We start from the raw sequence: 23,554 nt of genomic DNA on the forward strand, positions 1-23,554 counted from the left end.
CTTAACTACAGACAGGTCTATAATGAAAGAGCTATTAAAAGATCTTCTCAACACATACTTGAGAAGCTGGAGTCTGATTGCCAGGTTGAGTCATAGGTGTGCTAGTTGGATTCATTCCAGGGGACAATGCAGGAAATTGGTTCTGTGGCAGAAACTGACTTTGGCCAGAAGACTGACCAACCCCTTGCTGCTGCATACGTGGGGAAAATCCAATCTGTAAGGAAACATTTACTATCAATTGAATAGAAATACTGTATCATGCCATTACTTTTCATAATAGCTAGGATTCCAATAAACCTGATAATAAGTTTTAAAATATCCCTTTAACCTTCTAAATTGTAAGTAATATTTATGTGACTGACTATGATTCTCAACCAGCTATCCAATAAAACCATTATCCAAAAAATGCTTCATATATGACTTAAACCAGTTCAAGACAGAACTAATTAAAATATGGTCAAAACATCACACTTAAAGTAATACAGAAGACTAGCTTTACCAGCTAATTTATCAGAAAGCATGCAAATCACAACTAACAACAGGCAGAAGAATCAACCAACCTGATTTATATTCCCCGTCTGACTTAGCTGTCCAGGGTGTGGAAGGGGAGGAGTTTGCCTGGGTCCAACTGATGGCATCGACATGGTTATTGGGCCAAACTGGTTCATTCCTGTGAATGTTAGGTTTAAGTAAAAGTTTACAGGGTTCACTAGAACACTGATTTGCTAAACCTATTTTTTTTAAAAAAGGTACAAAAGAGGAAGAGCTGTTAGTGGCAACTCAGTACTAGTAAGAAAATAAGGAGAAAACAAGAGCATATAAATACAAACAAGATCATTCAGAAAAAGCTTTGACAACACTGGAGGAAACAGTGCAAAAGGACATGAAATAAAGTATGAGCACAGAAGCAGTAATTTTTAAAATGCTATATGTATGAAGCTTTAAGTTAAACTGAAGCAAAGGCTTTATTATGCTATTGGAGAGAAAAGCCATTTAGCATAGATATTTTGAAACACAGCTAGAGGGTAGTATAAAAAATACAAAGAACAAAGATAAAAAGAACAAAGCAAGAGCCTATGTGTAATTACTAGTGTTGGCCTAGATAAGCCATATATTCTTTCCAGTAGCAGGCCTGAAAATGCAATGATCAGAAAAAGATGGGTTAAAAATTAAAATTCTGCGAAAACGTTGACAATTGCTTGACAAAAAGGAAAAGAATGCATGGTATATCTCCCTTCAAGATAAAGGAAACTAATCTGTCTAGAATAGAAAGCATGCATCTGAAGGACAAGGAAACTTGAAAGCGTAATGCTAGTGGATTATGTCACATAAGAAAAAGCAATAACAGGAAAAAGGTACATGACATATCTATTGAAAAATAGAGCAAAGCTAATGGCAAAAAAAAAAAAAAAAAAAAAAAAAAGCAGATGTTCTAGAACTGAAATAATGAATGTGGAAAGCCAGTCAAAGTAGTAATAAGGTGTGAGGGCAGAATGGGAACACAACCGAAATACAAGAATTTCCAGAACTGAAGGAAAAACATAATATGAGAAGTCCCTCTAAATTCTCACCTGGTGGTGTCTGCATGCGATTTACCATTTGGTTTGGCACACTGGAGCGAATCATATTTGGGTCTGGAAGAGGACCATCTATAATGTAGATAAAAGCCCAAAGTTAAATTAAGACTTTTTCACAAATCCTAGTACTTTATAAGGGCTAATCCACACATCTCTCTAATTGTGCTCTGAAGATGCTTGGTTAACCATTCTTTAAATACATGTTCTCATGATGCAGCCTTTGTATGATCTTTGGGTTGGGGATATTTATCTGATCCAAGTGGTGTTCTTCATCTTCTATCACAAGCCCTGCTGTATGCATAGTCTGTGGTGCTCTGGTAACTATGCTGATGATGTAGCAGGGGCTGTTGGGTGCTTTTGGCTACTGTGGGCACACCTCCTCCCTTCTGGTTACTGGTGATTTCCCTTCATGGCCATCATGGCTTAGAAAGGAGAGATCAGTCATCAGTCTGTGTAATTTCTGCCCAGTGCTTACCAGATGAGAAAAATAAGCAAGCAAGACTGAATAAATAAGAAAGTGCAAGTAGGAGCAACAGACAGGAAACAAGAGAGAAAACAAGAAAAGGATAAGTGAGGGACAACTAAACTAGTTGTCTCTGTGTGGTCTAAGTTTTAAGTGGGACCTTATCTACTGAACGTCAGTTTCCTCCTAATAATGTATAGGATGGCACACTATAAATCAAACTGCCAGCCTCAAACTTTATTTTTATTTACTAAAATGCTTTTGGATCCATAGATATATCTCCTGGATATTGCAGCACAATACTTTGGCAAAAAGCATGTCCATCTTCTCAGAAAAAGAAAAAAAAAAAGCTAGGCTCAAGAGGATGGGAGGGTAGTAACTGGGAACTTCAGACATTTGACATAAGATATTTTCTTACTGGCCTCTCCTACCATGATACCATTGTAGCCATTTTGTTAGAATAAGTATGACATTTATAAATTCTAAATATGCTCACCAGCCCATTTCTAAGATATCCCAACTGTCACTTTCATTCTTCACTGGCTAAGAATTAAGTTGTTTCAAATCTTAATTACACAAGTTATTTTAAACACTTACTTGTTGTCATCCCAGGCTGTGGCTGCCCCATGGGCCCTTGATTCATAGAAGCTGGTGGCATGACTGGGGCATTTGGTATCATATTTTGCCTCTGCAATCTAGTCCTCCTCTTTTCCTCCAATTCCTTCTGGATTTTATAAATCTTCTCTGCTAATAAGTGGTAGTACTCTGCCTGTAATGTGTAATGGGAAAGATGTGTGTATTAAATAAAGATTAATGATACATATTTCCTAATTTTAACTTTCCAAGTGTACAATAAGGATTTTTCTCCTTAAAATTTGATGTTTATTCAATACTAGTAAAACAGCTATCACTGTAATAAATGTTCTCCATATAAAAACCTAAACAGTGTAGCTATTTGGACTGGTTGGTTGGGAGTTAAGAATACCAGGAAGCTAGACTATAGTAAGCTGCAAGGCTCCTAGCTAATCAAGCTTCCCTCTATTGCCACCAGTAGTCTACATTACAAACCAGGACACTAAACTGTAGTACCATCTGGAGTGTAATATGAGGTGCCTTGATATTACATGTATCCTCAAGGCCATATAAAACATATCATATACTGTATGATTTTAATCCTCATTCTACAAATCTGCAGCATTACCTCTAAATAAGCATTTAATTGCATTAAATACCCTACTACAGGAATGAATGGAAGACTACCCCTCACCATTAGGGTCTACATGTTGTTTGATAAGTAGAATTTCTTCATCTATGAGTCTTGTTGAGGCCTATCCAATTATGTTACAGCACCATGGAAACTACATTTGCCTACATTGCTTTAGTGTGGGTTTTGTTCCTTGAACACAATAAATGAGTTTGAATGACTGTAATTGACTTTGTAACCAACTATTTATACATAATGATTCACTGGCATTACTGAAGTATTCTCTTAATATTATTTGTTTTATACACATCTCATAATGATAAAAATAACATATTTTAGCAGTATATGCATAGAAAAATACAGGGATCAACTATTTAGAAATAAGTAAGATGTATGACTCCAGAAAAAGGTAATAGCATACCCTGCTATTTGCAGATTCATACATGTCCCCTTCAACTTTCCGAGCATAGGAGACAAGATTTGCCATACGCCTATCTTTCAGTGCTGCAGGGTCAGGAGTTGGAAATATGGCTTGTACTCTAGAGGAATATAAGGAAAAAATGTTAAATCTGGACCCTAAACTCAAATAGCTAATGCCTACTATTTCATAAATAAGCAAAAAACAAATTTTGTAGCTTCATATTACATAATAATGCCATGCTCCACTTTAAATTTAATGTGGTATTCATATTTCCTTTAGGAATAAAAAGCAGTTGATTGGCTAATAAATCAAAACAATCCCCAACACGTCCCAGTATATTTAGGTGTCCAGAAAGCTTTACTATCATAAACAAAAATACCAGTGTCAAGAAACTTGAGTTGTTAGAGGAGCAACCCAAGTAATTTTAACTTAGCTATATCAAAATAGGAATGAGCAGGGATTTATCTAGCCAACAAGTATTTTATCTTTCTTACTATATTCTTATCAATGCTGCTATAGGTCAGAACCATATACGAACTCTCCAAGTATGTTGGCCCCCAAACAGTTAAAAAATAGAACAACTAAAGCCCCATCTACCCAACTAAACTTACTGAAAACTTGTAAACCCAACCTTATTTAGGTTTCATACAAAATTGTGATGCCCAATCACAGCAGCACAAAAGCTTGGAATATGGAAATAAAGCGTATCTAGCAGAACAACCTTCCCTAATTCAGGACCCCGCCAAATGTGTCAGACCAAAGCTTTCACTGTCCATGCTACCTGGAAGCAACAGGAATTGTAGTTCAATACAACACAGAATATAGCCAGGCACAAAAGATCATGATGACTGCTGCAGTCAATGCAACGTTTTTACAGCTCTATCAGATCAACAGAAAGTACTGGATTCCTTGGGTTTGTGGAATTACTTGGTAGCTTTCATATTGTAGCTATGGTAGAAAATTATAGCTGACTCTTTCAGTGGTTTACCACAAGAGCCAGCAGATCACAGATGCCAAAGTCTAGGCCCAAAGGATTTTAACAATTAGAGCCATGGAAACCCTTTGAAAGAGATGACTGACAATGTGCAGAAGTATGGACAAAGCACCTTTCTTTTAATCATTACAGCAACCCATCTCTTTAACCAGCTTGTGTTGATACTTTGAAAGCTGTTCTGTATACGTTTCTTTGCTTGATTGTTTTCTACCATCAAATCTACCTCCCTGGTCAATGCAGGGATCCAAATTAAAGCATTGCCAACATATGGCTTTCCAACCTCTCCTCACAAACATATAGTGAAAGTAAACTCACTACTTCCCTTAACTGTTTTAAATATCCTAACACTAAACTGGAATCTGCATTCTTGTAACTTAAGACCATTATTTGATTTTCATACTTAGCCACAAAACTGAGCAACTTTGGCTTCCCAACTAATTTGCAGAACAAAAGATGGGTAGGCAGAACGAAGTGCCTTTCCTGGTTCACTCCAATCCAATGGAACCATACTAAACTTTTCTTTTTTGCCATTTTCTCTAATGAGGAGAGACACTTTTTTCTTGCCACATGATACACCCATGCCTTGTATGTAGCTGCCACTTTACACACATCCATGTAGATCCATTAGACCCTACAGGATCCTAAATCCTGTCTTCATCCTGCCCACTACCCTTCCAGCAGCAAAACAGGGAAGGTGTGGTAATTCTGTAAGCATGGAGGAATGGTTTTCTCACCTGAACAAAACATAAGAATATGTAGGGGACTGGATTTCTCATTGTATGTATGTATGTATGTATGTATGTATGCATGCATGCATGCATGCATGCATGTGTGTATAGATGGATGGATGGATTGATGGTTTGTTTTTAGCTTCTTTTACTTATCCTTTTTAAAACAAATGTGGGGGATTAGGTGGGTGGGGATAAATGGAAAGAGGGAGATGTTGTTCCCACTATTTGGGTTTTTGTGGGTTGCCAGAGAATTTCTTCTGAAAAGGAAAATAATCTTCTATACACTGAATAAATACTTGCAAATATTGTAATATTGGTTTTTTAACTGTTTATAGATGTTCTGGTTGAAAAATAAAATGATAAACACATTACTCATGATTACTGAAATTATAATAGCTTTTTTGTCAATGTATTTTATTTCAGTCAACAGACACTTAAAATACAATTACTATCTGGGGGTCTGTATCCATGGCCCAAAAGGTGACAACTGTGGTGTATGGTAGACTAGGAGAAAGGGGAAGAATGTACTATAGCCAAATAAAAATTGTCTGATCCTGTGGAATGGAAGGATTTTTAAAATCAATTTCATAAGGCCACTCAACTCTACTGCCGCTCTGGGCAGCATACAATTTTAAAATAATTCAAAAATACAAACCAAGGAACAGGCATCCATAAAACAAAACACCTTCCCCGTAGCTCTAAAAAGAGCCATATAATACACAACAGTCCTACACACACTGTAGCCCAAGGCCTGGGGGAAGAGTCAGGTTTTAAGAGCTCCTCTGAATAATCTCTGAAGGGCTGTTCCAAATGACAGGCACAGTGATAGAAAGGCATGTTTCTTAGGTCCTATCAGATAACGCTGTCTAATGGATGGGACTTGAAGCATGCTGACTCTGCCTGATCATACAGGATAGGTAGAAATTATGGAACACAGATAGTCCCGCAGATAACCAGGCCCTATGCCATAAAGGGCTTTAGAGGTAATAACCGGTGCCTTGAATTGCATCCAGACTCTTACTGTAAACCAGTGCAGCTCACAAAACAGCGTGTTAGGGTATACCATGGAGACTGGACAAAAATTGTCCAGAACTGTTGAGTCCAGTGATGTCTGAAACTATGCCCTTCCTCAACGAAGCAGATACTACAGCATGGATCCAACCTCACATCACCTCTCAAGCAGCTTATGGCATAGGGCCAACTGTAGTTGGTTGAAGTTGATAAGGTCTCAAAAAGAGACAGGTGGAAAGTTTAAAAAACAAAAGCAATGGATGGTGTATTGATATGGTGAAAGCAAGGATGGCATGCAAAGAAAGAAAATCATGGAGAGGTATAGTGAATGGTTTTAATTTAAAATGGTTTTAGTTAGAATTCCTTTTCTATCACCTTCTGCCATTTATTTAGTTAACTTCTTACTCTTTTTCTGTGCTTTGCATAACACTGCTTATATTGAAAGGAAACAGCATGATGGGTATGCATGCATATAACATAATCCATCTGGACAAGCTACTGTGCTCATTTTTCAACTATACAATGTTGCTGTGCACCAACACACATTTTAGCCCTGGAAATAATGTAGATGTGTCTTGCTGAAGGGCCAAGGTGTGGCAACTCATTGAAATTAATTTCTAATGACAACAGAGTAAAATTAGTTCAAGGCAACATGGAAGAAATGCATTTCCAGATATGGGTCACACTTTCTGGCATTGGTTGACTCCTTTTCATAGAGGTTATTCCCACGTGATAGGGTCCAGATAGCAAAGCAGCAAATTATAAGTAATTCTTATACTGTTCGGGCATAAGATCGATTTGTCCTTTCATTAGAAATGCATGGCTTGAACTCTTGATTTTTGCCCTATCTCTGGTTCCGCATCCTGCAGACAATTTCAACAGTTATATAAGTAAAAAATATCAATAGCTATCCATCACACATTACGAGAAAGCATTGTTCATGTTCACCATTATGTCAATTCTCTTATTTATAAGACTTATTTGTTTAGAAGTCTGAACATTTTATCAGTAAGTACATACAGTTTATGAACAAGGTGGTTTCTGAGATCCTGAGTAATATCTTCATGCCATGGTTTTCGAATTCCAATGCCAGAAGGATGTGTTGCTGTTGGCATGGTCCCCAGACTAGCAACATTCGCATTTTCATTCATCATGGGACTGAAAATGAAGTGGAATCTTATGAGGCACCTTAAAACATAGTTCAGTGATACTCTCTCTATAGAAAACAAGATAGTTTATAGCCCTCTTATGATAGGTTTCCTGCTCTGGCATAATCAGGTGTGTTATGGCATCCTAAACAGACATTTGTGTTTTTCCCAAAATGATTTTTATTTTTAAAAAACATAAGCGTAAATATCTCTTGTAAAAAAATTATCAAGATTAAATGAGGTGCAAACAAAAATTAGAAAAAGAACTCATAATTCTCTTATACACCTCTGAAAGTTTAATTTTGTGACATAAGGAAGCATTTAAGAACTTATGTTATGGGTTTGATACTGGGAATAAAAATCCAGCAAGTCATCACAGTCACTAAAACTCTTATGTTGCTAATGCTGTAGCTCTAAATGCATGTTTGTTTAGAAAATGTACACATTTTCAAATAGGACACTTGATTATAATCAATTTGTAAATTGTCTTTTTATTAGTGATTTATATTGTCTTGATTTAAACCAATTATGTTGGAATAAACTCATGTTCAGTTATTCACAAGATTGACAGAGTAAAATGAAATTTTATTTCTGTCTGTCTTAAAATGCAACAGATTACTAAGTATATTAGAGAAAAATGAAGAAAAATAAGTATAAATATTTATTGATACTTTACATTAACCTCTATCAGAGATATCTACTTCACTTTGCTCAATTGTATCTACTTTTACATCCAATGCTCTGACCCCTCTAATGACTATGGTCAAAATATTTTCAATACCCTGTACAAACATTATTTTTATTGAGAAGGATTCCTAATGTTCCTTAGAAAAATTTTCTTAATTTTTCTTAGAAAATGGAATTTCCTAGAATTTCTAGATGTGATTATAGCCTTCAAACATGAGAAAGTCCAAAGCCAGGAGATTTCAATATTTGAGGGACTACAAGATTTAACTCTGTCCCCTTTCCTTAAGGATAACATGCAGATTTAATCCTGACAAGATGGAGGTATTGAACTTTAATAACGACTATTTTATATTTTTAATGATTGTTTTTATATATTTATTGTTTTATTTAATTGTTGTACGCCACCCAGAGTCACTTAACCAGTTTAGAATGTATATCAGCTGTAGCTTTACCAGGAAAAGGTAAATTTTGCCTCCAATCCCAGCAGTAGTAATATCCAGTCTGAATTACTACTACATGGGATAATGCAGTAATGGAAAATTCAGCTGGTGTAAAATGCAGTTCCCAGTGGTTTTTAAATAGTTAGATCATTTGATAAAGTTGTGGATGAGCAGCACTACTCAATGCATTTCCAAGCCCAGGTTAAGATGCTGGAATCAATCCGTAAAGTCTCTTTGGTGCTAAGTTACATGAAGATCTTCTTTCAACTACAGAAAACTGCCTGTCTGTGTTAATTTTATAGGTTACTTGTTAAATGAAAGTATTCTTACTTTTGAGAATTCATAGCTGAATGCAACATTGAATCTGGAAGCAGATTCTGGGCTTGAACTCCAACACCTCCGTTCACTCCCATAGGATTAGCATCTACACAGGAAAAACAAAACCAAACCCAAACCCCACCATTAAATCTTTACTATGCTGTTTTACAAAAAGCAAAGCCTTAATGTTCATTATAGTATGCATTATACACATACAATGTAAGAATCCATCCCATTCCTATCTTTTATGGCTTAAACATTTCAAAGTTTGCAATGTTTACATCAGAATTATTAGCATTACTAGAGAAATTTCCCATCATGAATAAATACAGTAGGATTCTCAAGGGAGACCTAGTAAATTGCTGAGAGTCCTCAGGCACATCAAACAAAAACTACGGCCACACTCCCAAAATGAATATGTAACAATAATTAAGTTAAAAAGAAAAGGCATCAAATTTAACATTTTTTAAAATGTTTTGTAATAATTTGTTGCCTTAAATTTATTTTGGCACTTCAGAGGGAAATGCTCATCTATGAGATGAAGACAGTGCTAAGTATATATAATGGTAATTCACAAACCTGCTATTGGGTATAAGACAAATATTCTGTCTTCCAGGAACTTACTTGTGGGATTCATGGGGCGAAGTCCCTGTGGTGACTGTCCTTGCTGCTGACTTTTCACTTGAGCCTGCGTCTGCGTCGGCATCTGATTCCCTTGATATGTCAGCCCCAGAGCTGCATAAGCCCTCTCAATAGAGCTGGGGTCAATCTGGTTAGTAGCATTTATGTTGGGTGTTGTCTGCTGCCCCACTCCCACAGAACCAGAATTTCCAATTCCTACTGCAGCACCACCTAATAATGCTAGAAGCAATGAAAACACAAAGATGGAGAAGTGATTAAAGTGAAACGATGGCACAGCAATGGCCTCCAAAATAGCAACGAAAGGGGGAAACAACAGACCTTGTAGCTGTTAAAGTCTCCCCCCCCCAAGATTGTTATTTTTGAAGCAAAAATGGAGCCCATTCAACTCAACATTAATGTCTAAGTGTTAAACTCCCCCTAATTAAGTTTTCATAAAACAATTTTGTGGCTCATTTTATAAACATCTTGTGTTCTTAGTATTTTAAAATTATTATTACATACTCAATTTGTCCTTGTCATCTTTTGCCAACTTTTCAGCTTGATCAAGAGTTATGTAGAGGAGAGGAGAAGGCAAGGGAAAATAGAAAAATAAAAGCACAACTATAGGGAAAGCATGGTGTGGACCTTTCATCAATGGAGAAATACTGATTTACTAAAATGTAACACCTGCAGGCATTGAGAAGCTAAATATCTTACTTTCTTAACATGACCTAACATCGTCTGGAATACTGATTGTTCCTAGCCAAGTAAAGACTAAACCACTGTCATTGTAACTGAGCAACTCAATTTAAGTGATTTTTGTTCTGAAAGCTTTCACGGACTTTTCTATATGTTATAACCTACCGTAAATGCAGAATAGCAAAGACTGCAATGAATGGATGAAAGTGTAGGAGGAAAGCTCACAGATCAGCAGACATCTTTACTACATTAAGTGCTGTGTCTTAGGAGACAGCAAATAAATTAAACCAATCAAGTAAATACATCTTTGGCACACTGCTTGTCCTATAAAAGGTTGTCAGTCTCAGGCCTCTAACCTTCCATAGCACTGGAAAAAACTATGAAATTACAGTATACAATAGTATACGACACTGATTTTGTTAATAGCCCAACAACAATATCATAACAGAAAATATAAAGGGGGAAAAGGGATTGCTTACATTGTTGATTTCTTTTGTCCCCAGCATTCTTGAGAGGAAGACACACAGGACAATCATGCCGGGTACAATTCTTCCAGTGAGATATGATTTGTCGTGAAGATGCACAATGAGCCACTAAAAGACAGTAAAAAATTATTTTGTAACTCGCACAACTTGAACATTTCTTGAGCTATCTATACAAACTGAAATCTGCTGTTGATTCCTATATATTGTACAATTAAGCAGTTGTACAATATATAGTTTAAACTTTTAAAACATTGTGCAGGCTTCTAGAACTTTCCAGTCTACTTCTGTTGCGATCACTAAATTACTAATGACGAAATATCTTGTGGATTCATTTCAGCAAAGTACAGGTTATAGTTTTTGCACGTGGATTCATTTCAGCAAAGTACAGGTTATAGTTTTTGCACGTATTGTAATAAATCACCTGGACCACCTTTTTTCCTTGCACAGTGGAAGCCAGGATGCTTGCTAAATTTTCAGTGCATTTATAGTTCTGATCCCAAATTTGTAGTTCTATTAAGTATCGGAACTGCAAACCATTCTTAATTTCAGCAATATAATATAGCCTGAGCAAAGAGGAGTAGTTTTATTGTTGCCCATGTTAAATAACTTGGAAGTTTGACATAAATCCTTGCTGACTTCCAACAAATCATTCAGAGTACTAACATTAGATCCAGATCTACTTTCTGCCAATCTCTACTGTACATACAAGTATATAGGCAATCAAAAGTTCTACTTACCCTGACAGGATTTTCCAGCCTGGCAATGTGTCATGTGGTTGAGGACATTCTTCATGGTTCGACAGTGAGGGAGGTTACACTGTCGTACTTCACCATTTGCTTGCTCCCTCCGCTGACATTTGTGAGCATGCAAGAGGAGAACAAGCTGCTGCTGTATGAGCTTGCGTTTTTCTGGGTCTGCTGTAGGTGCTCCTGATCCCATAGCAGTTGATACCATTGTAGCCTGCTGAACTGGAGGAGTCTGCTGCTGTTGACACTATCAGAAGGAGACAAAGCATTCCTTGAATTCAGCAAAAATTAGAAAAGTGATTTTTTAAGTCTCTTCCTGAGACTTAGCTTGGAGCAACAGTAACTATTACTTTAAATGCAAACTAGAGCCAAATTAACTTTCCTGGGAAGTTGGTTCTACAAAAAGAGAACTGCTACTCTGTCTTGAATTCCCTACTACATATAATCCCTTAGATAAAGCTCATAATCCCAAATAAATAATCATCCACATAAAACAGTATCTCATGTGAAATGATTTCATTACCAGTATAGTCTCATTATTAGAATTAGTTGCAATCTTTGATAACCAACATAGAAATGTACCATCTCTTCATATGGAGTAACTTAAATAATACATAAAGGATAGCAGATGTAAATACCTGGGCCTTTATCACTGTCATATACCAAATTGTAGCATCACTGAGAATGGCTAAAAGAAAGTGGGTCCTTTCAGCTTAAAAGCTTTACTGAGATATCACACATACAGCTGATTATAGGAAGTATCAAGTTCAGTGCTAGCCTGTATCATTTTTATGCAACTTTTACTACCAGTCTTAAGGATATCCAGTCTCCCTTAAGCACAGATTAGTAAGAAATAATGACAATTTTTTTCCTTGAGTTCAGAACATACAGAGGGGAATTCTATGTAAGTTCATCCTGAACTGTCTGAAGTACACAAAAATAAACCAGAAGAGTGAAGTGTGGCCATAACACAACAGCAACTCTTGAAATCACTCCACACAAATCCTTCAAATATTACCATCACATTGTAGTTTTTCATACCAGATAAAAGAGGCAAACTGTTAAAAACTGTGGAGAAGAATGGAGAAAGCTTGAAGAAGAAATGCAGAAATAGTTACATAAACAACAGTTTAGCCGTGAAAAGAGAGGAGGGGTGAGAAAGAAACTCAAGATTACTGCAACTTGATTCTCTTTGGTATATGGGGGGAGAGAAAGAAACTCTGTCAGGCTTTCAAGATTCTGTTATTACACCCGCAATAACAGAGTTCCAGTAATCATTATGGAATCTGTTTCTGACCTGACTTATCTCAAAGAGCTGATACCAACACATGAAACAACCCTGTAAACTGTATTTACATGATTTAATGTAATATAATTCTATTGCTTTTGTCTTGCCTTCATCTCCATTATTGTGGCTATTCTAAAAGAAGTTTTAGCTGAGAATCAAATTTGGTTAGTCAAGTAGACTAATGTTGACTTCACTTTAGCAAATGAAGTAAGTCAAGTAGCCTTTCCTCCTAAGCTGAACTGGTAACTTAGTGAAGTAAAAGCAACCTATTCCCCCCCGCCCTGCAGATATTAAACTCTGAGGCCTGTACATTACTTACCTGAAAGGAAAATGCCCCTAAACAATCTCTCCCCACGACAAAAGAAAAAAATATAGATATATATTCTACACTACCCAGCTCTGCTTCCTTCCCTGACAATTAAGCTAGCCCACTCCCACCAAGATCAATCCTAGATTACCCCTGCTCTTGTATCTATCTGTGTATGTGTGTCTGTGCACATATGCATGGCCAGAGGACATGTTCTAAACAAAAGCCATGGTCATGACAATAATCACTTCAAATTTGTGGGTAATCAGTTGGGGGAAGGACTTGTCTACCTGTCTGGTAAATGTGGTATGAATATTTATTGTCTTGTAGATTCAGTTAATTAATTTAAAAGAGTATTAAATATGTTTAGAATTGCTATGAACCATTTTTGTGTGTGTTTGCCTTCATGCCAGTCTTGATTCCTGGCTACTGCCTGGACAAGTCCCTGCAGTTTTCTTGGCAAGATTTCAGAAGTAGTTTGCCATTGCCTCCTTCCTAGGGCTGAGAGCGTGTGACTGGTCCAAGGTCATATAGTTGGCTTCGTGCCTAAGGCAGGATTAGAACTCATAGTCTCTCAGTTTCTAGTAAGTATTTAACTATATTTCCAAATTAATAGAGGTACTCAATATAAAAAAGACTGCAATCATATTTGATTACTTTATGGACCTCTAATCCATCATCACAAGACACCTAGTAACTATAGTTTGTATTAGGTATATCAAAAAACTACCATTACATGTTCAGTCAACAAAGGGTCAAATTGTTCAAATTAAGGTGAGGGGAATGCTACTGCTTTCTGAGAAAGATCAAGCATTTTTGTTTCCTTGCCATCCCCACATTAGGCCGATAAGTGGTAAATTGATCATACAATGCCCATTCCAGCCTGATGAATAAAAGTCACTTAGAAAAGTGACTTATATATTGTGTTTAATTTTTTTAAATCTTGGAGAGAACACAATCCTTCAGAAGTGTTATATGATTACTATATTTTATTTTAAGGTTTTATAACTATATTGGTGTTATTAGAATAGAGCCACTCCACCAGTATTTTGTTTTAACTATAATCTTAGATATTAAGAAGAAACATGCTCATTAACTTAATTTTCAAATATAGCTTCCCACCTTATATCCTGTCACTCATATAATAAAAAAAAATCCTTATTGTATTGATATGAATTAGGTATGTGTAAAACTATGCCAGAAACAGTTCCACTTCCTCTCCAGATCATATTGATCCAACCATTTCAGAGGAGACCTAGCAGACTGCTAGAAGTTACTCTTCCAAACCAGAAATAGTCTAATCAACTTCTGAATAATCCTGTCCCTCCCCAAGAAGGAAAAAACTTTATATAATTTATAAATTTAGTAAAAACAATCAAGCCAAAACTTATTCTTCCTTTACCAAGAAAACTATCTTGAGAGAGAGATGGACAATGAGGCAAAAAATTCTGCCCTTTCTAGAGACAGCAGTAGTACTTCCACAATTTTAACATGGTTATGTGAAACTCTGAAGAATTCTTTAATGAACACATTCCTGCTACATTTTGTCATGATAATAATAAAAAAAAGCTGAGGAAAAAGGTGGAATCCATGCCTAACTACATAGTATATAGGAGTTGAGCTCTGGAATGTTCCAAATGAGGGCTACATATAGGTGAAAATCTTATATGTGATTTACATAGATCACAATAAAGAACATGCCATTTCTACCCTCACTTTGATTTCTGACCAAATTATTACCGTATTTTTCCGACTATAAGATGATACTTTTTTCTAAAATCCTTACCCTAAAAATTGAAGGGCGTCTTATTCAAGGAAGTCAGCCGAGGAGAGAACCACGCGGTTGCAAAACTGCCCATACTTTGTTTCTGCAAAGAGGCTTCCTCCTATTGGTAGCCTCCAATCACTAGTGAAATAGCTTGTCTCCCAAACAGACTTCCTCCAATCACGAGCCTTATGTAACTGACGTCAGCTGATGCTGAACAAACAAATTAGAAGAAGCCTGTTTGCAGAGACAAGCTATCGGCAGTTTCACTCATGGTTGAATGTAATCAGTTATGCAAAAGAGCATGGAAATAGAGCTGCAGAGAGACGGTTTGGACCTCCTCCCACTGAGTTTATCAGGTAAATGTTAACTAATTATTAAATAAAAATGTGTTCTGCACTATCTTTAAAATATTGATTTCTTAATTTGGGGTTGGAAAAGTGGGGGTCGTCTTGTACATGGGGGCGTCTTATTGACGGAAAAATACGGTATATTGTCCATATAATCCACAATTATTTTAGATTACCTCAGTGTACAAAGAAGAAATTTACCCTAAGAGCTATTGGCTGTCCATTGTGTGTGCATGATTCCTTCTTCTAAGTAAGCAGGAGTTGATGAGATTCTCAGATAAGATTGCAAACCACCTAGACCCTTTGGGATTGGGTAGTATACAAATGAAATGAAATAAGCAGAAACAGTAAAAGGAAGATACAACAAGCACATTACAGAAAGAAACCCACTAAGTTTCCAAATGGAGGATAGCAGCAACAGATAAGGAAGAGAATGACCTGAGTAGATGTGTGTTCTGAGTGACTGTGTATTGAATTATGAAGTATAAAAAGTCTACCAAATTCCTGCTAATTCCAAGGGGTATGAAGCTGCTGATTTGCTTATATTGGGTGGTAGAATGGCTACTTCCTGCCACATAAATGGAGACTATAGGAAGAATAAAAAGCAGAGAGCTTCCAAGGAACAAAGTTACTGGGAGAGCAAGCAAAAGTTTGCAAGTTGAGTTCAGTGCAAGTTGAGTTCAATTAAACATCTTCCCTCTAATTCAACAATGTGCTCTTGGCTGGCCTGAAAAGGGAACAAGAAATAGCCTTCAACAGTAGAACATAAAAAACAGAAATGCACAGAGAGAAATCTGTGGTTGTGACTTGCAAAACAACCTGGCATTTTAAGTGCAGCAAGTAGAACCATGTAGCACCTTCTGAAGAAAAAAGAGGATTGGCAAAGCAAGTGGCCACACTTGAGATGATGAAAAAGGATGAAGACTTATCAGATCACACAAATGAGATGTTACAACAAAAACTGACAGAAGAGGTAAGTTTCCATAAGGAAGATAGTCAAACAAAAGAGCAAGTTCAATGGATGAGAGAAAAGTGCTTGGCCTTGGTTATCTATACCCTAATGCTCCGAGTATGGGAAATAAACAAGATGAGTATGAACTCTTAGTACCAGAAAGCAAATATGGTTTAATAGACATAATGGAAATGTGGCAAGATGAGTCCTAAGACAGGAATACTGCAACTGAAGGATACCGTTTGTTCAAAAGATACAGAAACTATGGAGAGGAGGGAGGAGTTACATTGTATGCATATGTGCTCTGAATGATGATTTCAGTGTAGAGATAATCTGGATTAAAATAAGTGAAGGGACAAATAAAAGTTTGTGTGCCCAATCAAAGAAAAGATGTAAATGATGTCCTCCTAGAACAAAGTATAGATCTTTCAAAGAAGCATGACCAGTAGTACAGAAGACATGAATTATCCTAAATCTGTTTGAAATAACTGAAGATGGGTCCCCCCCCCAAAAGCAATACAATCACAAACAATTTTCTGCTGTGGCATCTGCCTTATGGAACATCATTCCTACTTAGGTCAGGTTGGCCCCAAACTTGCTGGCCTTCCGGAAGGGCCTGAAAACGTGGCTTTGCTGTCTGGCCTGGAGATCAGGTAACATGGGTATGGAGCCTGCAAAGTGGTTGTATTGCTAGGGGAATCACATGCGCTGTCCTGCAGATTATGTTTTTTTTAATGGTTTTTATTGTTACTTTGCTGTATTGTGTTTTTTAACTTTGTATGGTGCTCAGACTCAAATATGTAAGACTGGTGGCTATATAAATTTACCAAATAAAAATACCTAGGAAGACTATATACAGCATATCATAATTAAATTGTTTTCAATAAGCTTTTAGTTCAGTTAGATAATTTTTAAAAAGTCAGGCATCTATTGTTTTAGTTTGAATTCCTGCACTGAGAGGGATTTGGACTTGGTGGCCTAAATTCTTTAATTCAAGGTAATCAAAGGGAACTGTGTAAAATCTTTTGGGTCCTCCAATTCCTTCTGCTTTCCCCATCAATTTTTGAAGACAAGTACAGTGGTACCTTGGTTCATGAACGCTTCTGTTCACGACTGATTCGGGTCACGAACAGCTCCGTTTGCAAAATTTTGCCTCTGTTCGCGAACGCCGGATCGGATGACGAACAGGATCCGTGGCCATTTTCCCTCCCGTGAAACGCGGTCGCGGCTTCCTGTAGGGAGGGGGACTCTCCCTCCAAGCAATAACCGCCTCCCCAACCACCTTCCTGTCCTCCACGCCAGAAGTCACGTCAAGCAAGGTTAGCGTTCTCTCTCTTCGTACTGTATTTTGTTTCACATTTTTGCGGTTTAAAAAAAAAAACATATGGTTCAGAACAGATTAACCGTAATTACATTGAACCTTATGGGGAAATTTGATTCGGGACGCGACCAAAAATCGGGTCGCGACCAAATTCAGAGGGGTCAGAACGGATTAACCGTATTTACATTGAACCTTATGGAGAAATTTGATTCAGGTCGCGACCAGAGTCGCGGAATGAATTAAGTTCGTGAACCGAGGTACCACTGTATTAAGAACTCTATACTATTTCCAAAAATGTCACTGATTTAACAATTTGTATACAAGATGTGCAGGACATTCTTCTTAACAGCACAGTGTGAAGTAGCACACAACCTAAATGTATGAAGTTGTGTAGACAAGACAGAACTGATGAAGAAAGATTAAAGTTTATAGAACAGTCCACTCAGAAGTGTACTGAAAATCTAGAGAATAAAGCAAGATAACAACAAGTTTACACATTTCAAATAAATAAGCTTGTTTGTCTTCGAGTCAGTTTTTGACCCCTGGCAACTGTTTGGACTAGTCCCTGCAATTTTCTTGGCAAGGTTTTTTTGGAAGCGGTTTCCTGTTGCCTGCTTCCTAGGGCGGAGAGAAAGTGACTGGCCCAAGGTCACCCAGCTGGCTTTGTGCCTAAGGCAGGACTAGAATTCACAGTCTCTTGGTTTCTAGCCTGGTGCCTTAACCGCTACACCAAATGCTCTCAAAAATAACAAATATTTGCTTGACCAAAATAGCATGGAGTTTCAAATAAAGAAGTTGAACTGCAGGCACTATATAGGTGGTTATCACTAGCCCTTTCAACTTCCATACAATTCAACATGAAATATAAGTACTGTCAGGATCCAATGTAAATTGAAAGGAAAAATTCCTACCAAAGACAATTGCAAGTGTCCTGAAACAGACACCAGGAATATTTGTGGAAGCAATGCAGCTGTTCAGATCCAAAGTAGGAATAATGCTTGGATCTGGTGGGAGTGCTCTCTGTACCTCCTTAAAGAAGTCATGCCTTTTTTGCAAAAAGGGGTAGCTGCTGCAAGCCTAAATCTTAGTAAGAAGTAGATTCATCATGACAAGGGAAGAAACGTACAATCCCTTGCTTTCAGGCCACCTTCCACTTGCCCAAGTAAAATGAATGAATGAATGAAATGACATGCAATGTGTGCTAGCCAGAAATAAGTTGAGACAGATCCATGGTTGTCATGGCAGCCACAAAGGCCAAAGCAGCCCCAAATAAGGCAATCCCCACATGGGCATTCTGGGAGTCATCAACACCAGGTCTGAGATGAGGCTTTGATAAATTTATCAAGCCAGCACAAATACATTAAAATAACAAGAATCAAAAAGACAAGACGACAAATATATTTAATAAATAAATATATGTCACACGACTCCTAGGGATTCCTGGATACTGAAAGAGAGAAGGTGGCAAATGAGACTCCCTGAGAAGGACATTCTGTAGAGAAAGTACCATAACTTTCACCTTCTTCTTTGATTCAGCTTACCTCAAAAGATAAAAGCATCTGAAAGACCTCTGAATGAACCTCAGATTATCATTCTGAGGAGAGATTTGGTACGCTTCCACTTAACCTTATTTGGAGTTAGAAATCTCAAACTGATACATTTTGGATCAGCAGAAATTTCCATAGAGGGGAAAAGCAATTCTTTTCAGAATAGGGACCATCTCCTATACAGTATGAATGTAAAGCTGATTTAAGCAAAAGATGCTCTTCCATTAAATTTATTTCCTATTAAGTCTGAATTAGTTTACTAAGCATAGAAGACAAAATATAAAAAAAATGAATAAAACCAATGTGGTCAACAATCTCAAATAATATTGAAAGTCTTACATGTCTTACAAATTCTGATTTAGATGTTGCATTGGAACTTGAAAGGGCTATAAACAATTCTAAAATAATACATAGAGAATAAAGATGGTTAAATAGTTCTGGCAAACAGACAGTTACCTGATGACAAGAGACGTATTAGTTTCTTAATAAAGAAACGTGAAGGTGATTGCAAAATAATTTTAAATTATGAATAATGTATAATTCAACCGTTTACACCTATGAAGCTCATCCAGCGTATAGATCACAACTCTTCTCATTCTTCAATTATATTTCTGGAGGGCCTTAGGGTAAGAACCTTAAAATGCACACTAACTGAATTTTACAAGCCATACATACTTTTAATATATTGCCAGAACTGGTACTTTCCTCCTCCTACCCCAAAATATATAAGGCTGCAATAATTTATTTTGAAGAGCAGCATACACATTTTTAAAATAAAAATTAGTTGAGCTCTTTTTTATATGGTCCCAATAGCAGTTTGTCACTACTGGTCCTTCATATTCACTTTGCCAACATCAGTGGCCTTTCATATTCACCTAACCCATTCTTCTCATGATTGTTATCATTTTCTCCCTTTCTCCCAGGTTTACTCTGTGGCTGCTATAGCATTCTTCAAACCACTCAGTGATTTATTGCCTTGATTTTACTCTAAAAGCACATACATATTCTTCTATTTCTCCAACTGTAAATCTTTTCTCTGTTCAGTTTCTCCAGTGAAGGTCATTCAGTTCTCTTTCAGTTTATGCCATCCTCTTCAAGTACCTAACTTTTATATTTTAAGAGTGACCCCACTCTATCAACATCCGCTCTAAGAGCATAACCCCATCTCCATAGCCAGTTTCAGTTACAATGAAACTTATGGCATGTGGTATGTATGCACATGAATCCAGCAATCTTTTCCCTCTGAAGATACAGAAGGGTTGAAAGATGTTATATCCAGCTATGACAAATGTGTACATTTTTAAACTAATTGTCAGCACAGGTGCAATATTATCTCACTAATATAAAGTCTTTCACATCATTTATATCTTCCTAAATCATTACCACTTTGAATTGCATGGCCACTACTTCAGAACACATCACAGACCGTTATTCTTGTATCAGCTTCTAGAATGTGAACCAGAAAAAGAAAACTATCTCCTAACTCTGTGCTGTATGTCAGAATAGAGGACTTGTGACTTCCAAATGATGCTGAATGATACCTTTCAGCAGCCCCACCTGTGATTTCAATGGGGCAATGGAATCGTATGACAGAACTATGGTAAAAGATAGGGAGATCAGGGGAAAAAAATGCTAAGAAATTATAGTTCAGTTGAAACATTCTTTCTTCTAGGTCCAGTAACTTCTTATTTCTAGTTGGACTTCAAGGATAATTTATTCCCCTACCCCACCCCATTATGGCTTTTCCCACTGTAGCTTCAGATGCAGCTAAATGATGTAACTGCATGCAAATTATTAGCACAGAAATACTGCAAGGTTCTGAATTAGTTGTAAAAGAGTTTGATACTAAAGTTACTACCTACCATGTTAGGCATTACAGGAGCAGGCACTGGTTTCTTGTCCATTGGAAACTGTGGCAAACTATTAGGTAATACCGGCTTACTTTGCATCTGGGGACCAAGTCCACTGGCTCCAATTGGTTGCCCAGTGTTTTGGCTATATGGCGGGACATAAGGACTGGGGTTGTTCATCATTCCCATCTAAAAATTAAATAAAAAGCGAGAGATTAGTTAACGAGTTTTAATTTTGACTTTCATATCATGGAATATACAGCAAGTAACTAATATTTTGATGCCACAAACTATCTCGACAGTGCAATATACTCTAGCATAGCCCTGTCTCTATCTCCTTCCCAACCTCTCATGAATGCCAACCTACTAAGGAATTCTTAAAAAAACAAAGCAAAACCATTCAATATTATTATTGGTAACAGTTCATTTCTAGTTCATTCTCATATGTTCTTTCCCAGATAATTAAACTTACAATTTCCATTGGTGCTATTCACATTGAATTTAAAGAGTTCATAACTGAATATATATTTGAATATGCTTCAGTTTGTTATTTGTTGTTCAGTCGTTAAGTCGTGTCCGACTCTTCGTGACCTCATGAACCATATTGCGCCAGGCCTTCCTGTCCTTCACTGCCTCCCTGAGTTTGCTCAGTTTCATGTTCATTGCTTCAGTGATGCTATCTAACCATCTCACCCTCTGCCGTCCTCTTCTCCTTTTGCCTTCAGTCTTTCCCAGCATCAGGGTCTTTTCCAAAGAGTCCTCTCTTCGCATTAGGTGACCAAAGTATCTGAGCTTGAGCTTCATTATCAGTCCTTCCAATGAGCAATCAGGGTTGATTTCCTTTAGGATTGACTGGTTTGATCTTCTAGCAGTCTAGGGGACTCTTAAGAGTCTTCTCCAGAACCACAGTTCAAAGGCATCAATTCTTCTCAGTTTGTTATACTCTTAATTAAAGTCAGATTCCATTCATTGGATATAATGAAACTTGTAGAATGTCTTAATGTGTAATCAGATTAAATATTTTATGGAGCATTCAAATCTAAGCTATACATTAAAATCTGAAAGCTAATGTGAATTCATGAACCTCCTCTCAGTTTCACTTATAGCACTTTCAGCAATTCTCTGAAGAGATTATTTAGATTCATTAAAAAGAAATTTTCTTAAAAGCTGCAACGCACATTCTCTATTAGATTTAAATCAGAAAGGTTTGCCTAGTTTGCCCTCCAAACATACTAGTAAAAGTGAACAAATTCTAAAAGTCAGAGGTCATACATAATCATGGATCTCTTCCAACAGACTCTTGAAAAAGAAAAAATAAGAACCTATCCTGTCATTTCTTTCCCTTACCAAATGATTGCAGAAGAAACTGTGCCTTGCTCCAAAGCTGTTTACCATTTGCTAAGGAATTTATGTTACTTTTTTCTTTCCTTGAATGAGAGAAAACCAGACTCCTAGAAGTCTTCTGGAATATACAGAGCAGTTTGGAGAGAAGTAGGAATTTCTTATGTTGTGCAGCAAATTGGACTTGGGGTGGGGGGAAGCAGCAGGAAAGATTCACACTGCTTCCTGCCTTATTTTTACACTGAAACGAAAGACAACTTTGCTTCCCTTTAAAGCTTTCTGCACATCCTACAGACTTGGTGAAGCTGGAATGAGGGCAAACAATATTTCTGAAGCCTTTAAAATGCATGCTAACATTACAAATCATTAACAGACATTAAATTTTAATCTACTACAGATATAATTTATTCCAGCAAATGGAATGCATAGGTTTTACCACCAACACCACACAAAAAAAATTGTTTCACTAGTCATATACAAGGATACTGCCACTCCACCAATCTAGCTGAATAAGTTGTTGTTTAGCTCCTCTCCTCCCTGAATTATTTCTATTCAAACTGATCACTTTAGGAACCTTTAAACTGGTGCTGTTGCTTGTTTCTTTTTATTTCACCATCTTTTTCTTATATCTTTTTGTTTACAAGTCTTACTCTTTAACTGTATACAGTGTGCAGACTAATATATATTCAGTCAAAGCAATAACTGATCCAACATATTTATTTGAAAACTAAGTATCTAAGCATCCCAAAGTCTCTTTTTCCCCCAATGGAAACCAAGTGTTTGCTATCTGGTTGTTTGTAGAATGACAAATATTCAAGATCAGAGGACTGACCAAGTTAGTTAAAAGAGCATAAAATAAGAACACAAAAACTTTATGCGGGTAGCAAGCCTGGGGCTTTCCCAAGGCTGTCTAACTGTAACTTTAATCATCTCTATATAAAGCTGCTAGGAGTTACAATCTGGCAACACCTGATCTAGATCAATATACAGCATCTCCTAAAGACAGTGAAAAGATTTCAATCAGTTCAGTGAATTTGCACTGTTTCTCTCTCCTCCCTGCATACAAGATATATATTCCCCATATCCTGGCAAGCCACAGTGGTAGTATCTTACTATGAAGTCAGTGACAATTCTTTGCTTTTCTTTCCAATTCTTCAAACAAAAACAATAGATCACTCACCACATGGATCAGAATATATGGGGACCAACATTCCTTCTCATTTCTGACATGCCGTGTGTGGAGAAATAAGTTTTATGCAGCTTTTCCCCAAACAAGTGCCAATGTGTG

At 36.9% G+C, this 23,554-nt stretch overlaps 1 protein-coding gene across 1 annotated transcript in view; it reads right to left on the reverse strand.

Moving 5' to 3' along the window:
* Window positions 1-23,554, reverse strand: part of EP300 (EP300 lysine acetyltransferase) — a 74,510-nt gene that overhangs the window by 25,784 nt on the left and 25,172 nt on the right. Inside the window, exons 3-13 of the mRNA XM_088141010.1 lie at window positions 20,938-21,114; window positions 11,537-11,792; window positions 10,794-10,907; window positions 9,619-9,855; window positions 9,007-9,100; window positions 7,422-7,559; window positions 3,666-3,783; window positions 2,638-2,809; window positions 1,572-1,649; window positions 561-670; window positions 59-214 (exon numbers count right to left, since the gene is read on the reverse strand). Coding sequence (XP_087997136.1) covers window positions 59-214; window positions 561-670; window positions 1,572-1,649; window positions 2,638-2,809; window positions 3,666-3,783; window positions 7,422-7,559; window positions 9,007-9,100; window positions 9,619-9,855; window positions 10,794-10,907; window positions 11,537-11,792; window positions 20,938-21,114 — 1,650 coding nt within the window. The remainder of the gene's footprint in view (window positions 1-58; window positions 215-560; window positions 671-1,571; window positions 1,650-2,637; window positions 2,810-3,665; window positions 3,784-7,421; window positions 7,560-9,006; window positions 9,101-9,618; window positions 9,856-10,793; window positions 10,908-11,536; window positions 11,793-20,937; window positions 21,115-23,554) is intronic.

This window comes from Python bivittatus, unplaced genomic scaffold, assembly GCF_059951505.1.
Source record: "Python bivittatus isolate LINGU-HERP-01145 unplaced genomic scaffold, Pbiv_v1 ctg000330_np1212, whole genome shotgun sequence".
In the NCBI taxonomy this organism is placed as follows: Eukaryota; Metazoa; Chordata; class Lepidosauria; order Squamata; family Pythonidae; genus Python; species Python bivittatus.